At 42.7% G+C, this 21,957-nt stretch overlaps 1 protein-coding gene across 1 annotated transcript in view; it reads right to left on the bottom strand.

Moving 5' to 3' along the window:
- Window positions 1-177: 177 nt before the first annotated feature.
- The window catches only part of RHOF (ras homolog family member F, filopodia associated), a 117,874-nt gene continuing 96,094 nt past the window's right edge, over window positions 178-21,957 (bottom strand). Inside the window, exons 4-5 of the mRNA XM_063964480.1 lie at window positions 14,133-14,267; window positions 178-3,929 (exon numbers count right to left, since the gene is read on the bottom strand). Coding sequence (XP_063820550.1) covers window positions 3,762-3,929; window positions 14,133-14,267 — 303 coding nt within the window. The 3' untranslated portion in view covers window positions 178-3,761. The remainder of the gene's footprint in view (window positions 3,930-14,132; window positions 14,268-21,957) is intronic.

The following is a 21,957-nucleotide window of genomic DNA, read 5'->3' as shown; positions in this document are numbered from 1 at the left end:
TGTTCCTATAGCGGTTTCTTTCAATCACCTCCGTATGGTATCTCCACCAAAAAAAAAAAAAAAAAACGGCCTTTTTGTGGATTCTACAAAAGTCTGAAAGATACCTTTATATGCATATACCTGCCTGTGTTTATGTAAGCAAATGTAAGCATTTTGTACTGGTGACCTATATGTCAAACTAGTGGTGGGGGGGGGGGAGGGGGGTTTGAGGGCAGTATTGCTGCAAAAGAACATTTAGTCATGTTTAGAAGAGTATTGGTAGAATTTATGAAACCCTTATAGGTTTTTGGTTTGTATTAGAAATTGCTTGTCATTTGCAAATATCATAAAGGAAACCTGAAAATCTGACTCCACCTTTTGTATTCATGGGTGTAATGCACTCTGAGGTGTAAAGCTACAAAGAGAACCATAAAAAGCAGTGTAACTCTGCATGGAAAAAGGCAATTTGAGGAATTAACTTAGATGGGCATTAATATTACATAGTCTTAACCACTTATTGCCTAAGATTTTGTTCAGAAATTGTATTTTTTTTTTATGACCGTATTAGGTTCAGAACATCTATTTAAAACTTCTCAAAAACATTTTTTAAAGGCTTAGGGTTGCTTCATTTACAACCCTGCTGGGTACTCCTCTCTGCAGCCGCCGGGTTGTGGTACTGCCTGGCTGCAGATATTGAAGGAGGGGGGAGGTGTATGTGGATGCAGTGGGTTTTGGAGGTCCCACTGAGATTGGGTGGCAGCCAGATGATAATCTTCCAGAAGCTACCAGTTGCTGTTTTTGACTGGTCACATTGGTGACAACCATGCCAGGTAAGTGGTCAAAGTTTATATATGATCTATATAACAAATCAATAATGTACATTTTTTTTTTTTTTTAGAACTATAATCACTTGTGAAAATATGATGTAGTTATGAGATTCTCTGCAGCAAATGTACCATGATCATTCTTATAACTTATGCTCATAAGAGAAGATGGGAATCTGGGCATCTTGTTTTAACTTTGAAAGATAAGAATGAGGCGGTAGAGGATGACGAACTAAACAATACTGTATTTCCATAAATATTAAAATAGCTCTACTTACTCATGGAAAAGTGTGTTCATTACATGCTGACATTTTTGTCCAGCTGTCTTAATTATTTTAATCAAGAAAACTATAAGCAGCAATTTTGCCATTGCAGACTGTACCAACCTGACTGAGAATCAAGTTTTAGTTAGTTTTCCTAACACTGACAATGTAAAGCATGGGTTGTAATCTATAACATAGCAGCTGACAGACAGCAAAATATGAATCCATTTAGTTGATTATGGTAATAAACAGATTTTAAGTTACTTTTTTTTTTAATTATTTTTCTTTTTTATATTTTAAAAAAGTTGGCACTGCAGTATTTTAACAGTGGAGGAGAGCTAGAACATGTCCATCTCCTCGGTTTTATAGACCACAGATGCAGATCCTGTACATTTTGTCTCTTTAAAAAGGCCAGGTAAACAAGAACGCAAATTTCTCCTGTACATATACCAGCTTATCATTCAGTGGATGTGACCTTACCTGTCACTCATTGGTCTTCCCACAGCCACAATCCACTAGGGAAAGTTGAAAACAACCAGCACAGGCCCGGTAATTAAACATGATGGCCTGAGACAATACTGGATCTGCCTACCTGGAGGAAATACTAAATAAACTTTGGTTTTGCTCAGTTGGAATAAAAGGATGTGTATGTGCGGGTATGCATGGTGGTTTTTTATCAAGTTTTGTATTTTACTGTGAACATTTTCTATGCATTAGAAAAGATTTGCCTGCTGTTCTGAATGTAGAGAGTATTCCTAATGCAGAGGTAGGTCACTGTACATGTATGTATGACATACTCCTTAACAAATCTAGAAATTAAATATCCAATTTTATTATTTAAAAAAAAAAAAAGCCCTTTTACAATAAATATAATTATTATTTTTTTAACACCATAGTCAGTACTCTGTATAGTAATTATTTTTTCTGGGTTGGATACGAAATGCTGGCGGTCAGAATCCAGACAGTCAGAATGCTGAAGGTTTCTGGTGAGTATTGTAACCCTAAAACTACCCCTCCCACACCCTAACTGCCCCCTCCCGCATCCTAGCCCTAATACTCATCGTCGGCATTGTGGCTGTCGGGATACGGATAACATCCCATTGTGTTTTACAACAAAGCAAACTTTAAGAACATTTTAAAGTTCGGTCATTGAACCAAGTTTACATCCTTGTGATTTCTGCTTTTTAGTGATCCCAACATCTTATAATGTAACTGCCTTAATAACTGCAGGTTTTCTGGATAGCGCATAACCACTGTAGTCCCCAGGGATTGTCATAGGAGAGTTTTACCATAGGAGTATATTAAAAGACCTTGACTTTTAGTAATATACATCTGTAGATAAGTACCCCCTCCCTTCTATATGACAACGGGTATTTATTAATTTTGTAATCCCTAATGAATGAGCATGCCTCTTCCTAGGGAATCCGGAGGTGTAAAGACCAGTCATGGTTGCACACACTTCTGTAGGGTATGGGTCGACCCAACTTATGTCGACACTCATTCGGTCGACATGCATTAGGTCTACATGGCCATTAGGCCGACAGGTTTTTTTTTTTATTACTGTTTTTGGTGTTTTCTCCATAAAGTGATGGGGAACCCAAATTAGTGCACCGTGTCCCCTTGCATGCTTCGGGCAAGGTGCCTCGCTCCGCTTGGCACAGGTTACCATTCCAATCGTAGTCCACGTGGATCGTTAAGTATGAAAAAAAAAAATTGAAAAATTCATGTCGACATTTCGACCTAGTACATGTCAACCTAACGACCGTATCCCCTTCTGTAATAAAATGGGTATTGGATCTGGGTGGTTTTAAAGACATTTTCCACAATCCTTCTTGGTTAGAGAAACCTGATAGTATGGGACAGGATTAATGACCAAAGGCAAACATTTTTAAACTGCAAAATATACCCAAAAAAATTACTAATAAAAAAAAATGGTACAGCTGCCAAGGCACTTATCCAAAAGAAAATGGATAGCTGCAGACCTTTGCCATATTCCGGCACATTTCATTAACTCTTCCCACCCTCCTGTTGGTACATATGTTTGTGAGGAGAGTCAAACCTCAGGAGTATTTCCGATGTCCGCACAAGCTGTAATTGTGTTATTTCCACAGTTGGATGATGTACACTTTTTATGGTTTTGATTAATTTTTCTTCCAATGCTGCCAAATGAAATGAGTATTGATTTCCGCTTCTTCTACTTGGGCAAAATCATTCATTCCTGGTGACAAACACTAGCCTTAACTTGTGTTGGGAGCCGATAGATACAGCCGGTCAGGAGATTTATACCATTATTCTTTAGCTTTTTGGTTGCGCTCTAACAAGGTGCTGTCATTGCAATCTATGAAATTTCTCTTAAAAAAGGTTGACAAACATGATCCAGTATAAAAACTGCACGTAGATAGTCCTGCAGGTTGGGGGTTGATGTGCAAGGCTAACCGATAGATCTCCAACTTCCTCAACGCTTTCGCTAGGCCATCAGTATGCAAGTCAAACAGATGCGGTGTCAACATTATTCTCTTTTCATAAAAACTTTACTAATTGTCTCAACAGCATAAGAGACACGGATTGGAAAATAGTAGTTAAAATTAAATCTATTTACAATAAAATAGTCTGGATACTTTTTAAGTCACAGTTCGGGCAGTGTCATGATGTGCCAGAGTAAATAATCCGATTAGAAGTTCAAATACAGAAAGTCTCAGAGAAGCAGACAATTCCTGCTTTTCTTTTTCATCCTCTGTTCCTTTTTCATCCCATTCAGAGCAACCAGTGTGGCTTCTCTAAAAACATTGTCAACATTTTCCTGAAACTTGGCTGAACATTCAAGGTAGTCCTCAGCTTGTATGGTTTTGCATGTTGCTTCTCCCTGCAGGATAAAAGCAGGTAATCATTTGCAGATCATGTTGGAACATAAATGATCTTTCAAATTATCTTGTACAGTACAATATTAGATAATCATCTAAATCAGATTAAAGAATATTTATAAGAAAATAAACCACTAAAATATAATTAACAAACTGCCGCTGTTAAGATGTTTATTATTCTAGTTGTTTAATATCAGGATTAAGTAAATGGCAGACCAGTGTCTGAATAACCAAGCCACAATGTCCTGGGCCCCATATGTGGCAATCTGGGCCCATTATACGCCTTTCACACCACACAAATAACCCGGTATCAACCCAATATATTGCCAAGTCGACACGGGTTGCTGTGCGGTGTGAAAGGGGTCAGTCCTGAATTGCCGGGTCGCTTGACCCAGAATTTCAACCCGGGAATAAAGAAGGGTTATTCCCAGGTCAGGTGCAGTGTATATGGGTTGCTGGGTCAATGCGACCCGGGACCCGTTCACAGTATAAGCATAGGTGGCGTGGAAATTATCTCATCTCCCAGCGCCGATGCCGCCTCAGTCGGCATCCCGTCCCGGCATATTACCGGGTCAGGAAGCCAGTACGAAAGGGTCCAATGCCAGGTCGCACCCGGGAATGACCTGTTTCCAAATCACAGGTGCGACTCGGCATTGCGATCTGAAGCGGTATTATTAGACCTGGTTTCCACCATAAACAATCACAATGATAAATGACTGTGAGGCACATATACTACAATGGTGGATGAAATGATCTCCCTATTCTATCCCTGGTACACCACAGGGTCCTCACCTTACCTTTACTGCACTATATGAAGATGCACCAGTGTTATTACTGATTACCGTGTTAACACATTCCCAACAATGCAACGGTTGTGGAGGGAAAGTTGCTGGCTGCTTTTCTTATGCCCAGGCTCCATGGAGGTTGCAGCAGCCCACACCCTCATTATTCATAAGAAGATAAGGTTTATTACATGAGCCTTTTCTCTCAATTAGGATTTCAGGTAACCTGAATCACAGCCCTCATGAAATCTGATGTTTTAGACTAAAATAGTGTAAATTTACATATTTTATACAAAGATGTGGAATGTAGTTGTGATTCCAGTGTTCATAATGCAGACAAAAAGAACCATGCTATTAGTAGGTAGAACACAGCATGCTGGCATGCTAAAAATGCAATTTTAAGCATTTTAATTGTTGGCTGTAGAAATTACTGTCCTGTAGCAAGTTCTGAAATGGACACTGTGAAAATAAATCACATTTCGACCTAGCAGTGTCCCTGTTCTCATTGTCAAAATTCTGAATGCAGAAAATACTGAAAGGAAAAATCTTTTATGTATGAGCAGAGTTCAAAGAAATACCTCACGTGCCCCAAGACTTACTTCTGAAATGTAGAATTCCCTCTGGTCGTTGTTGCATCTACATATTATACAGGGTGAGACCAAAAAACAAAAACTCCCAGATTTTAAAGTTTAACACAAAAGGCATGGTATATGCTATTCAAACTGTCAGTACATAATCTAGAAGTGCATGGAATACTGTTTATTTTCAGTTGGTTTTGAATATATCATCCAGATTTATTCATTTACAGTTTCTTATATAGCGCTGCATAGTCCATTGTGCTTTACAATTGGAGATGGTGGCATTCATTTGTGTTACACATCCGTAATCTATTTCCGAAGTTTAGCATCACTCGGGTCAACTCCGGCGTTATCACAGCAATTGCTTGATGAAGCTCACTTTCATTTGTCTGACTACATTAACAAGCAAAATAATTGTTACTGGGCAGAAAACAATCCTCATCAGCATCATAAAAAAGGCATCTACACAGCTAACGGGGTCATCTGAAAGAGGAGGTCTACAAAAATTGACCAAGAACAATTAATGAACTGAAGGCTGCTCTACGCCAAGAAAAGATAACATATTCAAAACCAACTGAATAACCCATACACTTTTAGATTATGTACAAGAACTTTGAATAGCATTTACCATGCCTTTTTTTGTTAACCTTTAAAATCTGGGAGTTTTCTTTTTTGCCTCACCATGTACTTTGACAAATTATCCAGTAGTTCTAGGTCTTCGCCAGAGTTTCCCAAACTCCGCCATTACAGTCCAGGTTTTAAGGATACACATACTTGAGGGCATGTGACATAATTAGTACCTCGTCAATTTATTTTAACCATCTGGGCTTCACTATGGATATACTTCAAACCTGGACTGCAATGGTGGAGTTTGGGAAACTGGTCTAAGCTATTGTACTCTATAGTACGCAACAGACCTAACAAATTATTCACAGAGGCTCGCCCATCTAATGGCTTCCTAGTGCCTTCATGGGGATTGGCAGCTGAAGGCGTCCAACCAATTTACCTAATAATCTGACTGCTACTACCACTTTTAAACTCTGTGAGTGATTTCACATAACATGTAAACTGCAACACACAGCAGACCTATCTATCTGCATACTATTCTGTTATGGATGCCCTGTGTGTGTGATCCGTTTCTGTGTCTCCTGGATCCAGGTCTGGCCCTATTAGGTGCGCTCTCCTACAAACTTTATCTCTGCCCACACTTTATCTATTTACCGACCAGTCATAGTTCTATCTTTTCATGGGTCGACGGAAGTGAAAAGTGTTGAAAGGTGTCTCTCATACTTCTGAGGCCCCACCCTGCACAGACCTCAGACGCTTTCTCCATTCTCAAAGAGGCTCAGTCATGTGGGCATCTCCTAGCCCTGGATTACCTGCTCAATCTGCAACCTCTGAGACTCATGCTGAGACGGAGGAACTCTCGAAAGGCTCAACCCAGGGGAGCGTTTCTGACATTCAGAAGGTCTTCCACCTTCTCAAATCTTTACCCACTAAATTCCTACTAAGGCGGATTTTACCTTCTTTGGAGTTTAAACTACGAGAAGTGGTACACTCTGAGGTCTCCATGCTTAAGGCCGAGCTGATGCACCTGGGATCTCACATTTCAACACTGGAAGAATGTGGGGAGGCAACAGACGCTTTCCAGCATGCTTTGGTTGATACTGTGAAGTTGCAAATTGCAGAGAACCAGGACCCTCCGGGACCACCTGGGAGATCTTGACAACAGGGGACGTAGAAATAATCTGAGGGTTTGGGGCACCCCTGAGGTTATGCCTAATCACGGCCTTCAAGATGTTCTCACTAAATTGTTTAACGAAGCCCTTGGCCAGGACCCCAATGAGTCCATCATTTGTGACAGAGCACTACACCCTAGGGGCCTACAATCAGAATGCCCACGGTATGTTATCTGTTGTTTGCATAACTTCACACAAAAAGAGGAGATACTCTGTAAAGTTAGAGGCTCTGACGGATTGACGTTTGATGACCACCCCATTCCAAGTATTCCAAGATCTTTCTTGGCATACTCTGCAAACTAGATGCCATCTGAAGCCTTAAACTGACACCTTAAGTTCTCACAACATTAAATACAGATGGTGATACCACTTTAGTCTCACAGCTACAAATGGGCGAAAGATGTATACCCTACATGCCCCTGAAGATGTCCTCCCCTTCTGCTCTGCCTTGGAGATTACCCAGGTTCGAGTTCCAGATTGGCACTCTCTTCAGACTTGTCTTCTGCCCACACAGGCACCCGCAAAAGGTACCCCCTTTTCAAGTTGTGTAAACTTCTCCTGGATCTCAGAGACAATAGCACCCTCCATCACCTTCCTCCACAGCATCTCAGGCTACAGAGTATTTTTCATCTTCTTTTACCCGCTTCATTTGATTAGCCTACTCGGACATTCAGAAATGGACTTGGTCTTCCTTATTCAATGAGGATCTTAAGACATTATGGTGGACTTCCTGTGTTGTGCCCGATTAAGTTCCCAACTGAGACATGACTGTGGTGTGTGATCTCATGCCCACTGTTCACCATAAAATGTCACCTGAATGTCCTGGCCACCACTCATGCTCTTTTATTGAGTTCTATCTTGAATGGGTGGACCCTTTTACTTATGGAGTTTGATGTTTGCGAGACTTATTCTAGATCGATGCTGTGTGGCTACGGCCTGAGTTTTTTTTAATATTAGTTTAAGCTTCTTTCCCTCATATGTTTGGTTTTCATGTGTTCAATGTGTAATACACATGTGCTGATGTGTGCAGCTACTTTACTGCATATTTAGTTATTCAAATTTTATAGATAGGATGCTCAGCCTGTCTATCCTGTTGTCCCTCTACACCACATACAGTGGTCCTGGGCCCAGTGGTCGGGACTGGTTCCTGTGCCACTATGCTGCTCAGGAGCGGTGTTTTGCTAATTTTCTGTTCCAGCTTTTCACTGTTTGGATTTTATGTTTGTCCTGCTGTTTTATAGAAACCCCCCCCCCTCCCCCCTCTCTTTTCTTTACTTCTTTCTTCTCATGCCAGAGTTTGGGCGATAGGTTATTGTATTTAATACATTTGCTACACTATCCTCCTCATTTTCTTTGTACTCCCTGTGGTTATTACAATTTATTGCTGTAATAGGCTAAGCTTAATTGACAATTTAACCATGGCCACTTTGAACGTTGTATCTGTTAATGTGAAGGGCCTCAATATTCCTGAGAGGCGGTCACGTGCATTGCGGGAATTGAATGCAGAAAGAACGGACACTGGGCCTAATTCAGACCTGATTGCAGCAGCAAAAATGGTCTCTAATGGGCAAAACCATGTGCACTGCAGGTGGGGTAAATGTAACATGTGCAGAGAGAGTTAGATTTGTGTGGGGTGTGTTTAAACTGAAATCTAAATTGCAGTGTAAAAATAAGGCAGCCAGTATTTACACTGCACAGATACAAAATAACCCACCCAAATCTAAATTTCTCTGCACGTTGTTATATCTGCCCCCTGCAGTGCACATAGTTTTGCCTATTAGATAACAATTTTGCTGCTGCGATCAGGTCTGAATTGTCTTCATGCAAGAAACACATTTTAAAGAAGGCACTCAGGAAGAGAGACCTCCCTTGTGGGTATTTTTCCACTAAAGAACTAGTATTACAGCGCACAGAAATTGGATATAAACAATTTATTAAAACATAAGAATGTATTAATGATTCATAACCACCGGACGTTTTTTTACAGCTTAATAATATATACTTATTAAAACATACACTGTAACTGAATTTCTGACCAGCAGTTTTCAGTTTAGCAACAATATCTTCTGAGCTTGCTTAATTGTATCCCCTTGAAGGCAAGCACAACAATGTATTACACTGCAGTCTCCTTAGTACAGCTGAAGTTAATCACTCTGTTCGTAATATACGTGGATAAAAACAGAGGCTAAGTGACAGTCAGTTCATCAAATGGAATCCGCTATAATAAGCAATATATTTTGTAATGTCTGACCAGACAGTTCAATTGTGAATAATCTCACCGCTCCTCACAGCACTTTATTGCAAGACGTCCTCCCCGGCTGCTGGTGCTCTAACCTTTGTGTGCAGTCTTCTCTGGGATATCGTAGATAAGACAATTGAATGGCAGGTGCTGCGGCCAATGGCAGATAGCTCCGATCACAGTGGTAAAGAATCAGGTAATGTGAGTTTTTAACGCATTTCCCCGCCTCCCTCCGGATTCAGCGGCTTCATCAGAAATCAATATTTTTCCAATAACCCTGTTGGCAAAACACTAGGAGTAGCTACTCTGTTTGCCTGACATCTCTCTTACTGATGTTTTTTTTTTATCACGAGTTGGCCCTAGGCCATGCTTTCTTAACTGTAAAATCTCTGCACAGGCATTTACCTTTGTTAGTATATATGCCTCAAACACAGTCCAACCAACTTTCATTGACAGGGTGGTTAATCTTGCCCAAACTCATGCTGAAGGTGTAGTGATCTTTGGGGGTGACTTAAATTGGTCACTAGAACCGTTTTTTGACTCCTAATCCATCACCAAAATATTCAGATAAACTCCATCGCAAGGTCAAAAAGCTTTTACATTAACACCAATTAGCTGATGTTTGGTATATCCAACACTCCGTCACACGGGACTACTCCTTTTACTCCCAAACCCATAAGGTCTATACTAGACTTGATTATGCATTTATTTACCATAGGTTTCTTCAGCTGGCCCAAGGAGTCTGAACACTATAAATCATCGTGTAGAGAGTTTTGTGTTGAGGTTATCAGAAAAGTCATCTGCTTGAATGCCTTATTTTATTGGTGTGGCTAGTGGCTCTTATTTTAGTATTATATTATTATTTTTAGTTTACCTTACCACAACTGGTTGGTAAAGATGCCTTACTGCCTGGAAAAGATGACTCTCTCTTCTCTTTTCCCCCTTATTCATTCTCCCTGTTTTTCAAAATTTCTCTTATCTTCATTCACTTAAAATCCTTCTTGAACTGATTTGGTTCTGATTTATGGGTTTATACAAAAAAAAAAAAAATACCAACCAATGCCATAAATTATATTGTGTTGGTATTCAATAAAAATGATTTGCAAAAAATACAAATGTTCACAGACACAATGTATAATAAACATAGGCAGCCACACATCAGGTCTCAGATGACAGCTAATGGCTTCTGTCTTAAGACTATACACTGTGATCATACATCTGACTCTAGTATAGACTCAGTCATACTCTGCACTGCTTACATGAATCAGAAACATTCTCAAATCTGAACCAAAACCATGCCAATCATGCACCAGTAACACTATGGTATGGTGGGGGAGTAAATTCTGAATCGTACATGACACATATTACCATTACAGTTCATATGTTCCTGTGATGGGTTTACAAGAATAGCTCATTGATAGGACACTACTCTTATAAACAAATATTACCTTTATTTGTTTACAACTCCCATAATCCAGGATTTATGCTTTATAAGAGTCAGGATTTAAGTCTAATGTTTGTGTCTGGCACTGATTTTCTCTAACTATTTCTAGATCAGTAGTTCTCAACCATTACGTTTTTTCATCAAGGGGTAAATTTACTAAAGCTTCTAAAATAGAGAATTGGTGATGTTGCCCATAGCAACCAATCAGATGCTGTCTATCATTTTCTATAGAAATGATAGATAGTATCTGATTGGTTGCTATGGGCAACATACTGTAACCAATTCTCTGTTTTAGAAGCTTTAGTACATTTACCCCCATGTCATGTTTAGTGTATTTCTGTCTGTGGAAGTAGGTGGAACAAGTAATGATCCAGCAGAGTACATTAACACACTTGTTCATGGTTGCACTTGAAGACTGGAGTTGAGAAGCACTGTTCTAGAACATTGAAAAGATATAAACCATACTACATAAAATAAAATAACTTGTACAGGGATAAGCCTTAGCCAATAAGGGAAAACTACTCCTGTCCGTAGATTTTTGTGGGAGCCAAAGGTAGATAATTTGTATAAATGTAAATTACATTGTGCCTTAGGGGCTTACTTCTCAAGGCGGTTTTTCACTAAATTATGCAGAAACATCAGTTTATGCAAAATTCTATGCATCAGTGCTATGTACTAACAGCCTCATGCAGGAGATTTCACAGAAATCTCTTGCAAAAGGTTACCAGTGCAGATCGTAATCTCCATTGTTATCAGTGGGCACTATAGTCTGACCCCTATGTACTAAACTCTGAAAAAGTCCCATTTTCAGAGATCTATCCCCCAGATGGCATAAACTGCTTTATGCCAATTGAGACATATTTGCAGGGGTGGGCTCTTCGAATACCCCTCCTGCAGCCTCCAGAAACTGACACTGTGCGTGCATATGTAGTGTCAGATTCCCCAGGGGATACTAAAGTTAACTAGCAGGAACAGTGGATATCGTTAACACTGTCCCTGCTAGTTAACTTTAGTACACAGCGGGATTATGTGATACAGACTTTTAATAATTGCAGTAGTTCTGTAATTATTAACACATTACCTTTGGTCATTTTATTTCCTTTGTCACAGAATTTATAATGATTAAAGGTAACAATGTTTGTTAATTTTTTATGAAAAGGATGGCATTCGTGGTAAAAAAAAATGGAAATGCCAGTATAAAGTCACTTAATTGGGTATTGGATTGCCATGTGAAGATAGCATGGCCTGTAGAACACAATGGAATGGAGGTTACCATTGTGTGGAAATGAGGGATGCAGCACCATTCTTACCCAATATATGTCTAGTGGTGGAAAACTACTAACACATCATTCTAATATATCATTACTCTGCCCATCCCTACAACTCCAGAATCTACATCAAGTGACTCACTCTCATCTACAAACCCCTCAACACCACCACTTCCCAGTTTTCTAAAAATATCGCCTTCACACCCTCCTAATTCTGCCTCTGACCTGCAACTTGCCTCATCTCTGAAAAGTGCCTCACTTTGCCCGCTAGACTCCTCCCATGCCGCTAACCACCTATCGCAACAGCCACACCCAAGTAGGTTCTTGCGCAGCCTTCAAATATTTAAAACACTCTCTTGACACACACACCTCTTTAGTCGAGCCTACTATACTACCCCAGATACACCCTATCTACTGTCCCAGTCTCCAGCGTCACACTGGCTCCTTTTGTGTGAGCACTCCTGTTCCCACTAGACTGTAAGCTCCCACAAACAAGGCCACTCCAATCTTTGTTTTCACATCTGGATTTATTTAGTCTTCATTGTTTCTCCCTAGTCTATGTATGGTGTTTCTCATCACTATATGATGCTATAGAATGAATGCACATGAGTATGCTCTGTCGCCCAAAGTACCACATTAGTGAAGTTTTTCCCCTCAAGGTTCCACCATGGACACCAGTGCTTGTGAAGCATGAGCAAGTTGAGCTGTCTTGGTTAATGAAGGACCTACCAAAAATGTGTCCCAAATATCCCTCATTTCAAGTCACTAAGATGCCATTGTGCAGCTAAGATAACCATCATTAAAAGCACCAGAGCAGACCAGCATTTTTATACATGATTCTAACCATGCTGGGATGTTCATATTTAACACCAAGCCTGAACGGAAACACTTTGCTTTTCAGTATGCTTTATGTTCCTCATTCACCCACGTGTTTGTCTGAATTAATTACCTTACACAGTTTAGTATCATCTGCAAAAATAGACACTGTGATTTCCAGACCCACTCCTAGGTCGATAATAAATATGTAAGCAGTAATGGCCTGAGTACAGACCCTTGTGGTATTCCACCGAGTACTGAGGCCCAGATGGAAAACATCCCATTTACCACCACTCGCTGTTCTCTGTTATCCAGCCAGTTATTTACCCAAGTACAAATAGTGTTTCCTAAACCAAAATCTCTTAGTTTGGAAATCAGTCTCATGTGTGGCACTGTGTCGAAGGCTTTAGCAAAATCTAAATAGACCACATCCACTGCTTTTCCCTGACCTACATTATCGCTCACTTTTTCATAGAACCTAATTAAGTTAGGTCTGACAAGACCTATCCCTCACAAAACCGCGCTGGTGACTATAGACGTCAAACTTAGCTGTCTATAATTACCGGAACAAGTTTTAGTTCCCTTTTTAGATATTGGGACTACCTCTGCTACACGCCAGTCCTTTGGTACCAAGCCTGAAGTAATTGAATCACAGAAAATCAAATATAAAGGCTTTGCTAATTTCAAGTGAAGCTCCATGAGAATCCTTGGGTGAAGACCATACGGACCAGGATATTTATCTATCTTCATTTTAACTTTGTCTATTCCGGACTACTGTACTTAGCAACGATACGTTATCATGGCCGTTGTTGTGCACTACTCCCACAAACTGATCCTCTTTAGTAAACACTGATGAAAAAAAAAAGGTTCAATAATTCAGCTTCATTGTTGTCCTCTTTCATCAGGATTAAGCCATTCTGTTAATGTACTTTGTTTCAAAAATAAATTTAATTACCAAAGAATACAAAGTTACTAACTTTTTACTACCAAATTTGTGTCCAGTGTGTACGATTTAGTGAAAATCACCCTATTTTGTTCCTTTTTTGAAGAAAAAAAAAAAATACACATGGCAGACATGGGTAGCCATAGTTTTCCTATTACTAGGAAGCACTTAAGATGTCTACAAGTCTGTGAACAGTAATAACTGAAGTGTATACCGCCTGACACAAGAGCATGACATTCTGAATACCTGTCTGGTAAAATTTATTACAACAAATTAGCTCCAGAAGAGCCTTATGAAGTGCTACATTACCCCATGATTTAAAGTCTTTCTCCAGGTCGGAGGACTGCCCCTGGTCTGGAATACACCATTCGTTACCAGATTCCCTATTTGAATTACCTGGAAGTATGTGATTGGTTCCAGCTGAGAAGATTTAAGTTTGCGCAGGCGTTCTTTGTCCATGCGCAGATCTGTTTTACAGCCAATCAGCACGATAGGCACACCTTGGCAGAAGTGATGCACTTCAGGATACCACTGAAAGACAAAGTAGAACAAGGAGTAAAGGTTATATTGTGTTGTGATAAAAAACAAAATGCCTTTTCCTCCTTTAAAAAACCCTTAATTTCCAATTAATAAAACCATTTAGTGAGTAACTCCTACTAATTTAGGTTGGTCAACTATAATTGAAGAGACCAGTGGATGAAGGTGTTAAGTTGCGTTAAGAAGAAACCAAGATATTTAGAGTTAAAGATAAATTATTACAGACTTAAGAATTGGCCATAGCACTTCCCAAAGTAGTTTAGTAAATGGACTACTAACATTTAAATAACATGATGAGAATTCAATTAAATGTGATATTGAATAGTGCGAGGAATGAGTGCCTGGAAGTATTCCATTAACCACGCTGTAAACTCGCGACTAGAGGATTTCTGCTCACCACCTCCTGAGCAGATAGCAGAAATCCAACAAAACTAGTGCCGCAGTATGTGGGCTTACCGCCTGCGCCCGGCACTTAAGTCAGAGAATGACCTTTACCACGACTAAATGGCATTCTTTAGGCGCAGTAACCTGCATCTCCCAACTTAAGTGCGGGACACGATGCTGCTAACTGAATAGTCCTGGGTACTCATTCCCTGGCGCTATTCAATATGGCAGTTGATTGAAATTCCACATTATTACTATGATCCCTAGGTCAGAATACCTACATACATTAACAAAAATGTAATTTTGTAGAAAACTGTTGTTACATATCACCTTCACCAACTCTCCTCTTCATTTAGGAAAATCATTAGTGTGTGTAAACCACAGCAGCAACTGCATCACAAATGCAGAGTTTTGTGCACATCAAGTAAACATATCACACATGTTGACCATACATTAGGTAATTTCAGCTAAAACCCTAATAAAAAGAATTAGTGAGAAATTTAGTCAAAGACCTGCCCATATTTTCTGCATTCAACATGTTGACTGCAGGTACCCAAGTGAGTTTACAGTCTACTATATCCCTGAGCTTGACGTTCACTGATGTTACAAACTTCATATGGGAATAATCATAATTTCTCTTACGTCCTAGAGGATTCTGGGGACCACATTAGTAACATGGGGGTATAGACGGGTCCACTAGGAGCCACTGGCACTTTAAGAGTTTGAGAGTGTGGGCTGGCACCTCCCTCTATTCCCATCCTATCAGACTAAGTTTAAAAAAAATGTGTCCAGAGGAGCCGGTCACAGCTAGGGGAGCTCCATAGGAGTTCTTTTATTTATTTATTTTTTTTGTATTTTTTTTTTTTTTTAGAGTTTAGGCACAGGGAGGCTGCTGGCTACAGCCTCCCTGCTTCGAGGGACTAAGGGGGGAGGGCGGGGAGTAGTGTCCGCCCTGCGGGGTCTGAGCCACTATCTCCGCTGACAGGACACTGAGCTCCCGAGGGGATCGAAAGTTCGTCGCCACAGGGGATCGCTCACCCCAGCAGCATGCCGTCACCCCCTTACAGAGCCAGAAGACTGCAGTGGCAAGTTAGTCACCTACCCCCCTAGCAAGCGGGGAGCCGGTGTGAAGATGGCGGCAACAGGGTAGGGAGCGCAGTACTAACTGCACTCCGGGGCTCAGCGGTACATGGTGCGGGGCTGTGAGGGGCGCCCTGAGCCAGCGCCTACACCCTACACTGTTACACTGTCCAACAAGCCTGTCAGGGTCCCAGGATCGCTGCCAGCACAATTCCTCAGGCCAGTCTAAACTACAGGAGAACGGGAAGCAGCGCCATGAAAGGGAACGGAGCTTCTCCTCAGAGCGGACCCAGCAGCGTTCAGCGCCATCTTCCTACCTGCAGAAACGCCGACAGGGAGAGCTATCCCTCCAAGTCAACTCCAGCTATTTTGTACGGTACCAGGGGGTTGTAGAAGGGAGGGGAAGGCTGTGTAAAGTCTGTGTAGTCTATTAAGGTACACAGACAGCGCTGGTAGTGTCATCAATTCTACTTTAAAAAGCACGGTGTGTGGGTTGGCTCCAATCTCTATGTCTCTCTGGCATACTTGGGGGGAAAACTGTGTCTGACATTTCTGTGTGTGTGTGTGTGTGTTTACTATCTCACATAGGGGTATATGCAATTGCGGTCGAATTCCCGAAATTGTCGAATTTCGGGTCATTTTCGCCCCAAAAAAAAATTTGCCAATGCAATTCAGTGCTTTCCGACCAAAAAACGGACTTTCAAAATTCGAATTTTTGCAAATTCGACTTTTCTGCAATGATACAAGTGCTGCAATTCGACAAAAGCATATTCAATTCAAGTTTGGAAATTCGACAGCAGTGCTTTTAGACAGCAAATTCGTCATTTTCAATCCGCCACACTTTGGAGGGTGAAAACAATAAAAAAAAAATTTAAACATGTTTTTTTTGGTGTTTTTTTTTTTTAGGAATAGCATATCTATTTATATTAGAAGGGATTAGGTACTTTTTTTTTTTTTTTGGAGGCACAAATATTATTTATATATTTTTTAAAATATTTTTTTTTTATTTTTTTTTATTGCTGGAACGGTAAAATCCTTAAAAAAAATGGCGTGGGGTCCCCCCTCCAAAGCATAACCAGCCTCGGGCTCTTCGAGCTGGTCCTGGTTCTAAAAATGCGGGGAAAAAATTGACAGGGGATCCCCCGTATTTTTAAAACCAGCACCGGGCTCTGCGCATGGTGCTGGTGCAAAAAATACGGGGGACAAAACGAGCAGGGGTCCCCCGTATTTTTCACACCAGCATCGGGCTCGACTAGCTGGACAGATAATGCCACAGCCGGGGGTCACTTTTATGCCGTGCCCTGCGGCCGTGGCATTAAATATCCAACTAGTCACCCCTGGCCGGGGTACCCTGGGGGAGTGGGGACCCCTTCAATCAAGGGGTCCCCCCCCCCAGCCACCCAAGGGCCAGGGGTGAAGCCCGAGGCTGTCCCCCCCCATCCAATGGGCTGCGGATGGGGGGGCTGATAGCCTTTTGTGATAATGAAAAGAATATTGTTTTTTCCAGCAGTACTACAAGTCCCAGCAAGCCTCCCCCGCAAGCTGGTACTTGGAGAACCACAAGTACCAGCATGCGTGAGAAAAACGGGCCCGCTGGTACCTGTAGTACTACTGGGAAAAAAATACCCAAATAAAAACAGGACACACACACCGTGACAGTAAAACTTTATTTCATACGTCGACACACACATACTTACCTAAGTTCACACGCCGACATCGGTCCTCTTCTCCATGTAGAATCCACGGATACCTGAAAATAAAAGATCAATATACTCACCTCAGCCATGGTCCAGAGATACATCCACGTACTTGGCAAAAAAAGAAAACGAACACACGGGCCACCGGACTGAAAGGGGTCCCATGCTGACACATGAGACCCCTTTCCACGAATGAGACCTGTCAGTGACAGTTGTCACAGAAAGGTCTCTAAAGCCAATCAGGAAGCGCAACTTCGTTGCGCTCACCGGATTGGCTGGACAGCGCATCGCACAGCCCCGTCCATTATATTCAATGGTGGGAACTTAGCGGCTAGCGGTGAGGTCACCCGCCGGTCAGCGGCTGACCGCGGGTAACCCCACCGCTGACGGCAAAGTTCCCACCATTGAAACTAATGGAGCGGCTTTGCGATGCGCTGTCACAGCACAGACAGCGCACAGACAATCAGGTGAGCGCCACGGAAGTAGCGCTTCCTGATTGGCTGAAGGGACTTCAGTGACAGGAGTCACGTGATGTCCCGGCATTTGGGAGAAAGGGGTCTGATGTGAAAGCATGGGACCCCTTTCAGTACGGCATGGAGCGGGTGTTCGGTTTGTTTTTTTAACAAGTACGTGGATTTATATCTGGACGTGGATGTACCTCTGGACGCTGGAAGGTGAGTATAATTTTTTCACAGGTACCCTCGGATCGTCGGAGACCGTGGCAGTCGGCGTGTCAACATAGGTAAGTATGTGTGTGTCGGTAGTGTGTAATAAAGTTTTACTATCAAGGTGTCTGTGTACTGTTTTTATTTGGGTATTTTTTTTCCAGTAGTACTACAGGTACCAGCGGGCCCGTTTTTCTCCCGCATGCTGGTACTTGTAGTTCTCCAAGTACCAGCTTGCGGGGGAGGCTTGCTGGGACTTGTAGTACTACTGGAAAAAACAATATATTTTTATTATCACAAAAGGCTATCAGCCCCCCCATCCGCAGCCCATTGGATGGGGGGGGACAGCCTCGGGCTTCACCCCTGGCCCTTGGGTGGCTGCGGGGGGGGACCCCTTGATTGTAGGGGTCCCCACTCCCCCAGGGTACCCCGGCCAGGGGTGACTAGTTGGGTAGTTAATGCCACGGCCGCAGGGCACGGCATAAAAGTGACCCCTGGCTGTGGCATTATCTGTCCAGCTAGTGGAGCCCGATGCTGGTGTTAAAAATACGGGGGACCCCTACTCTTTTTGTCCCCCGTATTTTTGGCACCAGCACCAGGCGCAGAGCCCGGTGCTGGATTTAAAAATACGGGGGATCCCCTGTCAATTTTTCCCCCGCATTTTTAGAACCAGGACCAGCTCGAAGAGCCCGAGGTTGGTTATGCTTTGGAGGGGGGACCCCACGCCATTTTTTTTTTTTCGTTTTTTTCCCGTTTTTTCAAATCGCGGCAAAATCCGCCAAATCGGCCGATTTTCGCCCGCGGGACTGTCGAATCCGTTTTGCACTGAATATGGTGAATTCCGGCAGCCACCTGCCGGAATTCACCTGTCGAATTGTGTCGAATTTAAAAACGGCGATAATTTGCCGCGATTCGCCGTGAATTGCATATACCCCATAGCCATGTCTAGGGACTCTGTCATATGCTGCAGAAGATGTTTCCTCTCAGGAGGGATCCATTCCATGTACACAGGATTGTAATGCTTTGTCTCAGATCCCTATTGTTGAAGCTAATACTGAGACTGAAACTCAGGTGTTGAAGTCTAGGGCAGTTTGGTCAGGCTCTGTCCCTATTCCTACAAAATCCCCTAGCATGTTCCCACAGAAACGTACACTTGTCCAAATTATGGAAGATGACACGGATACCAATTCTGATACTCCAGACGGTGATGGGGACGTGCTGAGGGGGGTGGCATCCCTTGCAAAGGGGGGTGCAGTTCATGATGAGGCCATTAGAGGTGTTAAACATTAATGACACTACACCTGAGCAGGTTGAGGGGGCTTACTTCACTGATAAGAAAGCCCCGCTAACCTTTCCCGCGTCTAAAGAATTAAGTGCTATATTTTAAAAATCCAGATCCCAAAAAGAGTTCTGGTTGCTTTTCCCTTCCCTGAGAAAGATAGGAAAAAATGGGAAAACCCACCAAATTGTTGACACATCTGTCTCCAGACCTTCTAAAAAGGTGGTTTTACCTGTCGCTTGTTGTACCGCGTTGAAAGAACCAGCTGATTGTAAGATTGACACTACGCCCAAATCCATATACACTGCTTCAGGAGTGGCCTTAAGGCCCACTATTGCCTGTGCATGGATTTCTAAAGCCATAGTAAAGTGGTGGCACATTACTAGAGGATTTGGATGCAATGGATAGTAGTGACATTGAATTGTTTTTACGTAACATACAGGATTCTGTGGGGTTTATGGTGGAATCCATGAAAGACCTGGGTACGCTGACTGCACGGATATCCTCCATGTCTGTATCAGCTCGCAGGGGACTCTGGCTACGCCAATGATCTGCAGATGCAGAATCCAGGAGAAGTGTGGAGAACCTACCCTGCACAGGTCAGGCTCGATTCGGGGAAGCGTTGGATGCGTGGATTTCCACGGCAACCGTGCGTAAGTCACCTTTCCTTCCCTCTAATACTCCTATGAAGAAACAGTTTTCTTCAGCTGAGCAGCAGTCCTTTCGGACCGCTAAGACAAAAAAGCCCAAGCCTTCTACCACCTTTCTTTAGAGGTGGTCGGGCAAAATCCAAAAAGCCTGCACCCGCAGGCTCCCAGGACCAGAGATCTGCTTCTGGTTCCTCAAAATCCTCATCATGACGGTGGACCTCAAAGCCTGGAGGACAGGCTGGTGGGCGCGAAACTCAGACATTTCAGCCATGTCTGGGTGTCATCCGGCCTGGATCACTGGGTACAGGATATTGTGTCCCAGGGGTACACACTGGAGTTTCAAGAACTCCCGCCTCACCGATTCCAGTTCCACTTCATATGCAAAGCAAGGGTTATTATTCAATCCTTTTCATTGTACCAAAACCGGATGGTTCAATCAGACCAATTTTGAACTTGAAATCGTTGAACCCTTACCTAAGGGTGTTCAAATTAAAAATGGAGTCTCTCAGAGCAGTGATTTAATGTCTGAAGGAGGGAGAGTTTCTGGTATCCTTGGATATCAAGGATGCATACCTCCACATTTCGATTTGGCCATCTCACCAGGCTTATCTCAGATTTGCACTGTTGGACAGTCACTATCAATTCCAGGCACTATCATTCGGCCTCTCCACAACACCGAGGGTGTTCACCAAGGTGATGGCAGAGATGATGGTTCTCCTTCGCAAACAGGGGGTGAACATGATCCCATATCTGGACGATCTGCTGATAAAGGCATAGTCCAGGGAGAGGTTGTTGCAGTACATTGTTCTCACGACTCATCTGCTCAGGGAACACGGTTGGATCCTGAATTTTCCAAAATCATATTTGGAGCCGACCAGGAGGTTGTCTTTTCTGGGAATGATCCTCGACACAGAAGTGCAGAGGGCGTGTCTTCCGGGGGAAAAATGGTTGGTGATACAAACAATGGTCCGGGATGTCCTGAAGCCAGCCCGGGATTCGGTTCATCAGTGCATCCTGCCAAAAGCCAGGATTTCACTCCTCTGGTGGCTACAACTACCTTACCTTCTGGAGGGCCGCAGGTTTGGGATTCAGGACTGGATCCTTCTAACCACGGATGCAAGTCTCCAAGACTGGGGCGCAGTCACTCAGGGGGAAACCTTCCAAGGAAGGTGGTCAAGCCTGGAATCCAGCCTACCAATAAACATTTGGGAACTACGAGCCATCTACAATGGTCCTTTCCAAGCGGCCCATCTTCTGCGAGATCGAGCCATTCAAGTGCAGTCGGACAATGTAACGACAGTGGCTTACATAAACCGGCAGGGCGGAACTTAGAGCAGAGCTGCAATGTCAGAGGTAACAAGAATCATCCTCTGGGCAGAAAACACGCGTTGGCGCTGTCAGCAAACTTCATTCTGGGAGTAGACAACTGGGAAGCAGACTTCCTCAGCAGACACTATCTCCATCCAAGAGAGTGGGGACTCCATCCGGAGGTGTTCACGGAGGTGACAGATCTTTGGGGTGTACCTCAAATAGACCTGATTGTCTCTCGTCTCAACAAGAAGCTTTGGCGGTATTGTTCCAGGTCGAGGTACCCACAAGCCGTGGCGGTGGACGCCCTAGTGACTCTGTGGGTGTTCCAGTCGGTGTATGCATTTCCTCCACTTCCACTCATTCCAAGAGTTCTAAAAATCATAAGGAGAACAAGAGTTCAGGCAATCCTCATTACTCCGGACTGGCCAAGAAGGGCTTGGTACGTGGACCTTCTGGATCTACTGCTAGAAGAGCCAAGGCCTCTTCCTCTTCAGGAGGACCTGTTGCAGCAGGGGCTGTTCGCTTATCAAGACTTACAGCGGCTAAGTTTGATGGCATGGAGGTTGAACGCCAGATATTAGCTCGGAAGGGCATTCCGAACAAGGTTAATCCTACCCT

The sequence above is a fragment of the Pseudophryne corroboree genome, chromosome 1, assembly GCF_028390025.1.
Source record: "Pseudophryne corroboree isolate aPseCor3 chromosome 1, aPseCor3.hap2, whole genome shotgun sequence".
In the NCBI taxonomy this organism is placed as follows: Eukaryota; Metazoa; Chordata; class Amphibia; order Anura; family Myobatrachidae; genus Pseudophryne; species Pseudophryne corroboree.
The sequence above is the reverse complement of the archived record's forward strand: the minus strand, read 5'-3'. Positions and strand labels throughout refer to the sequence as shown.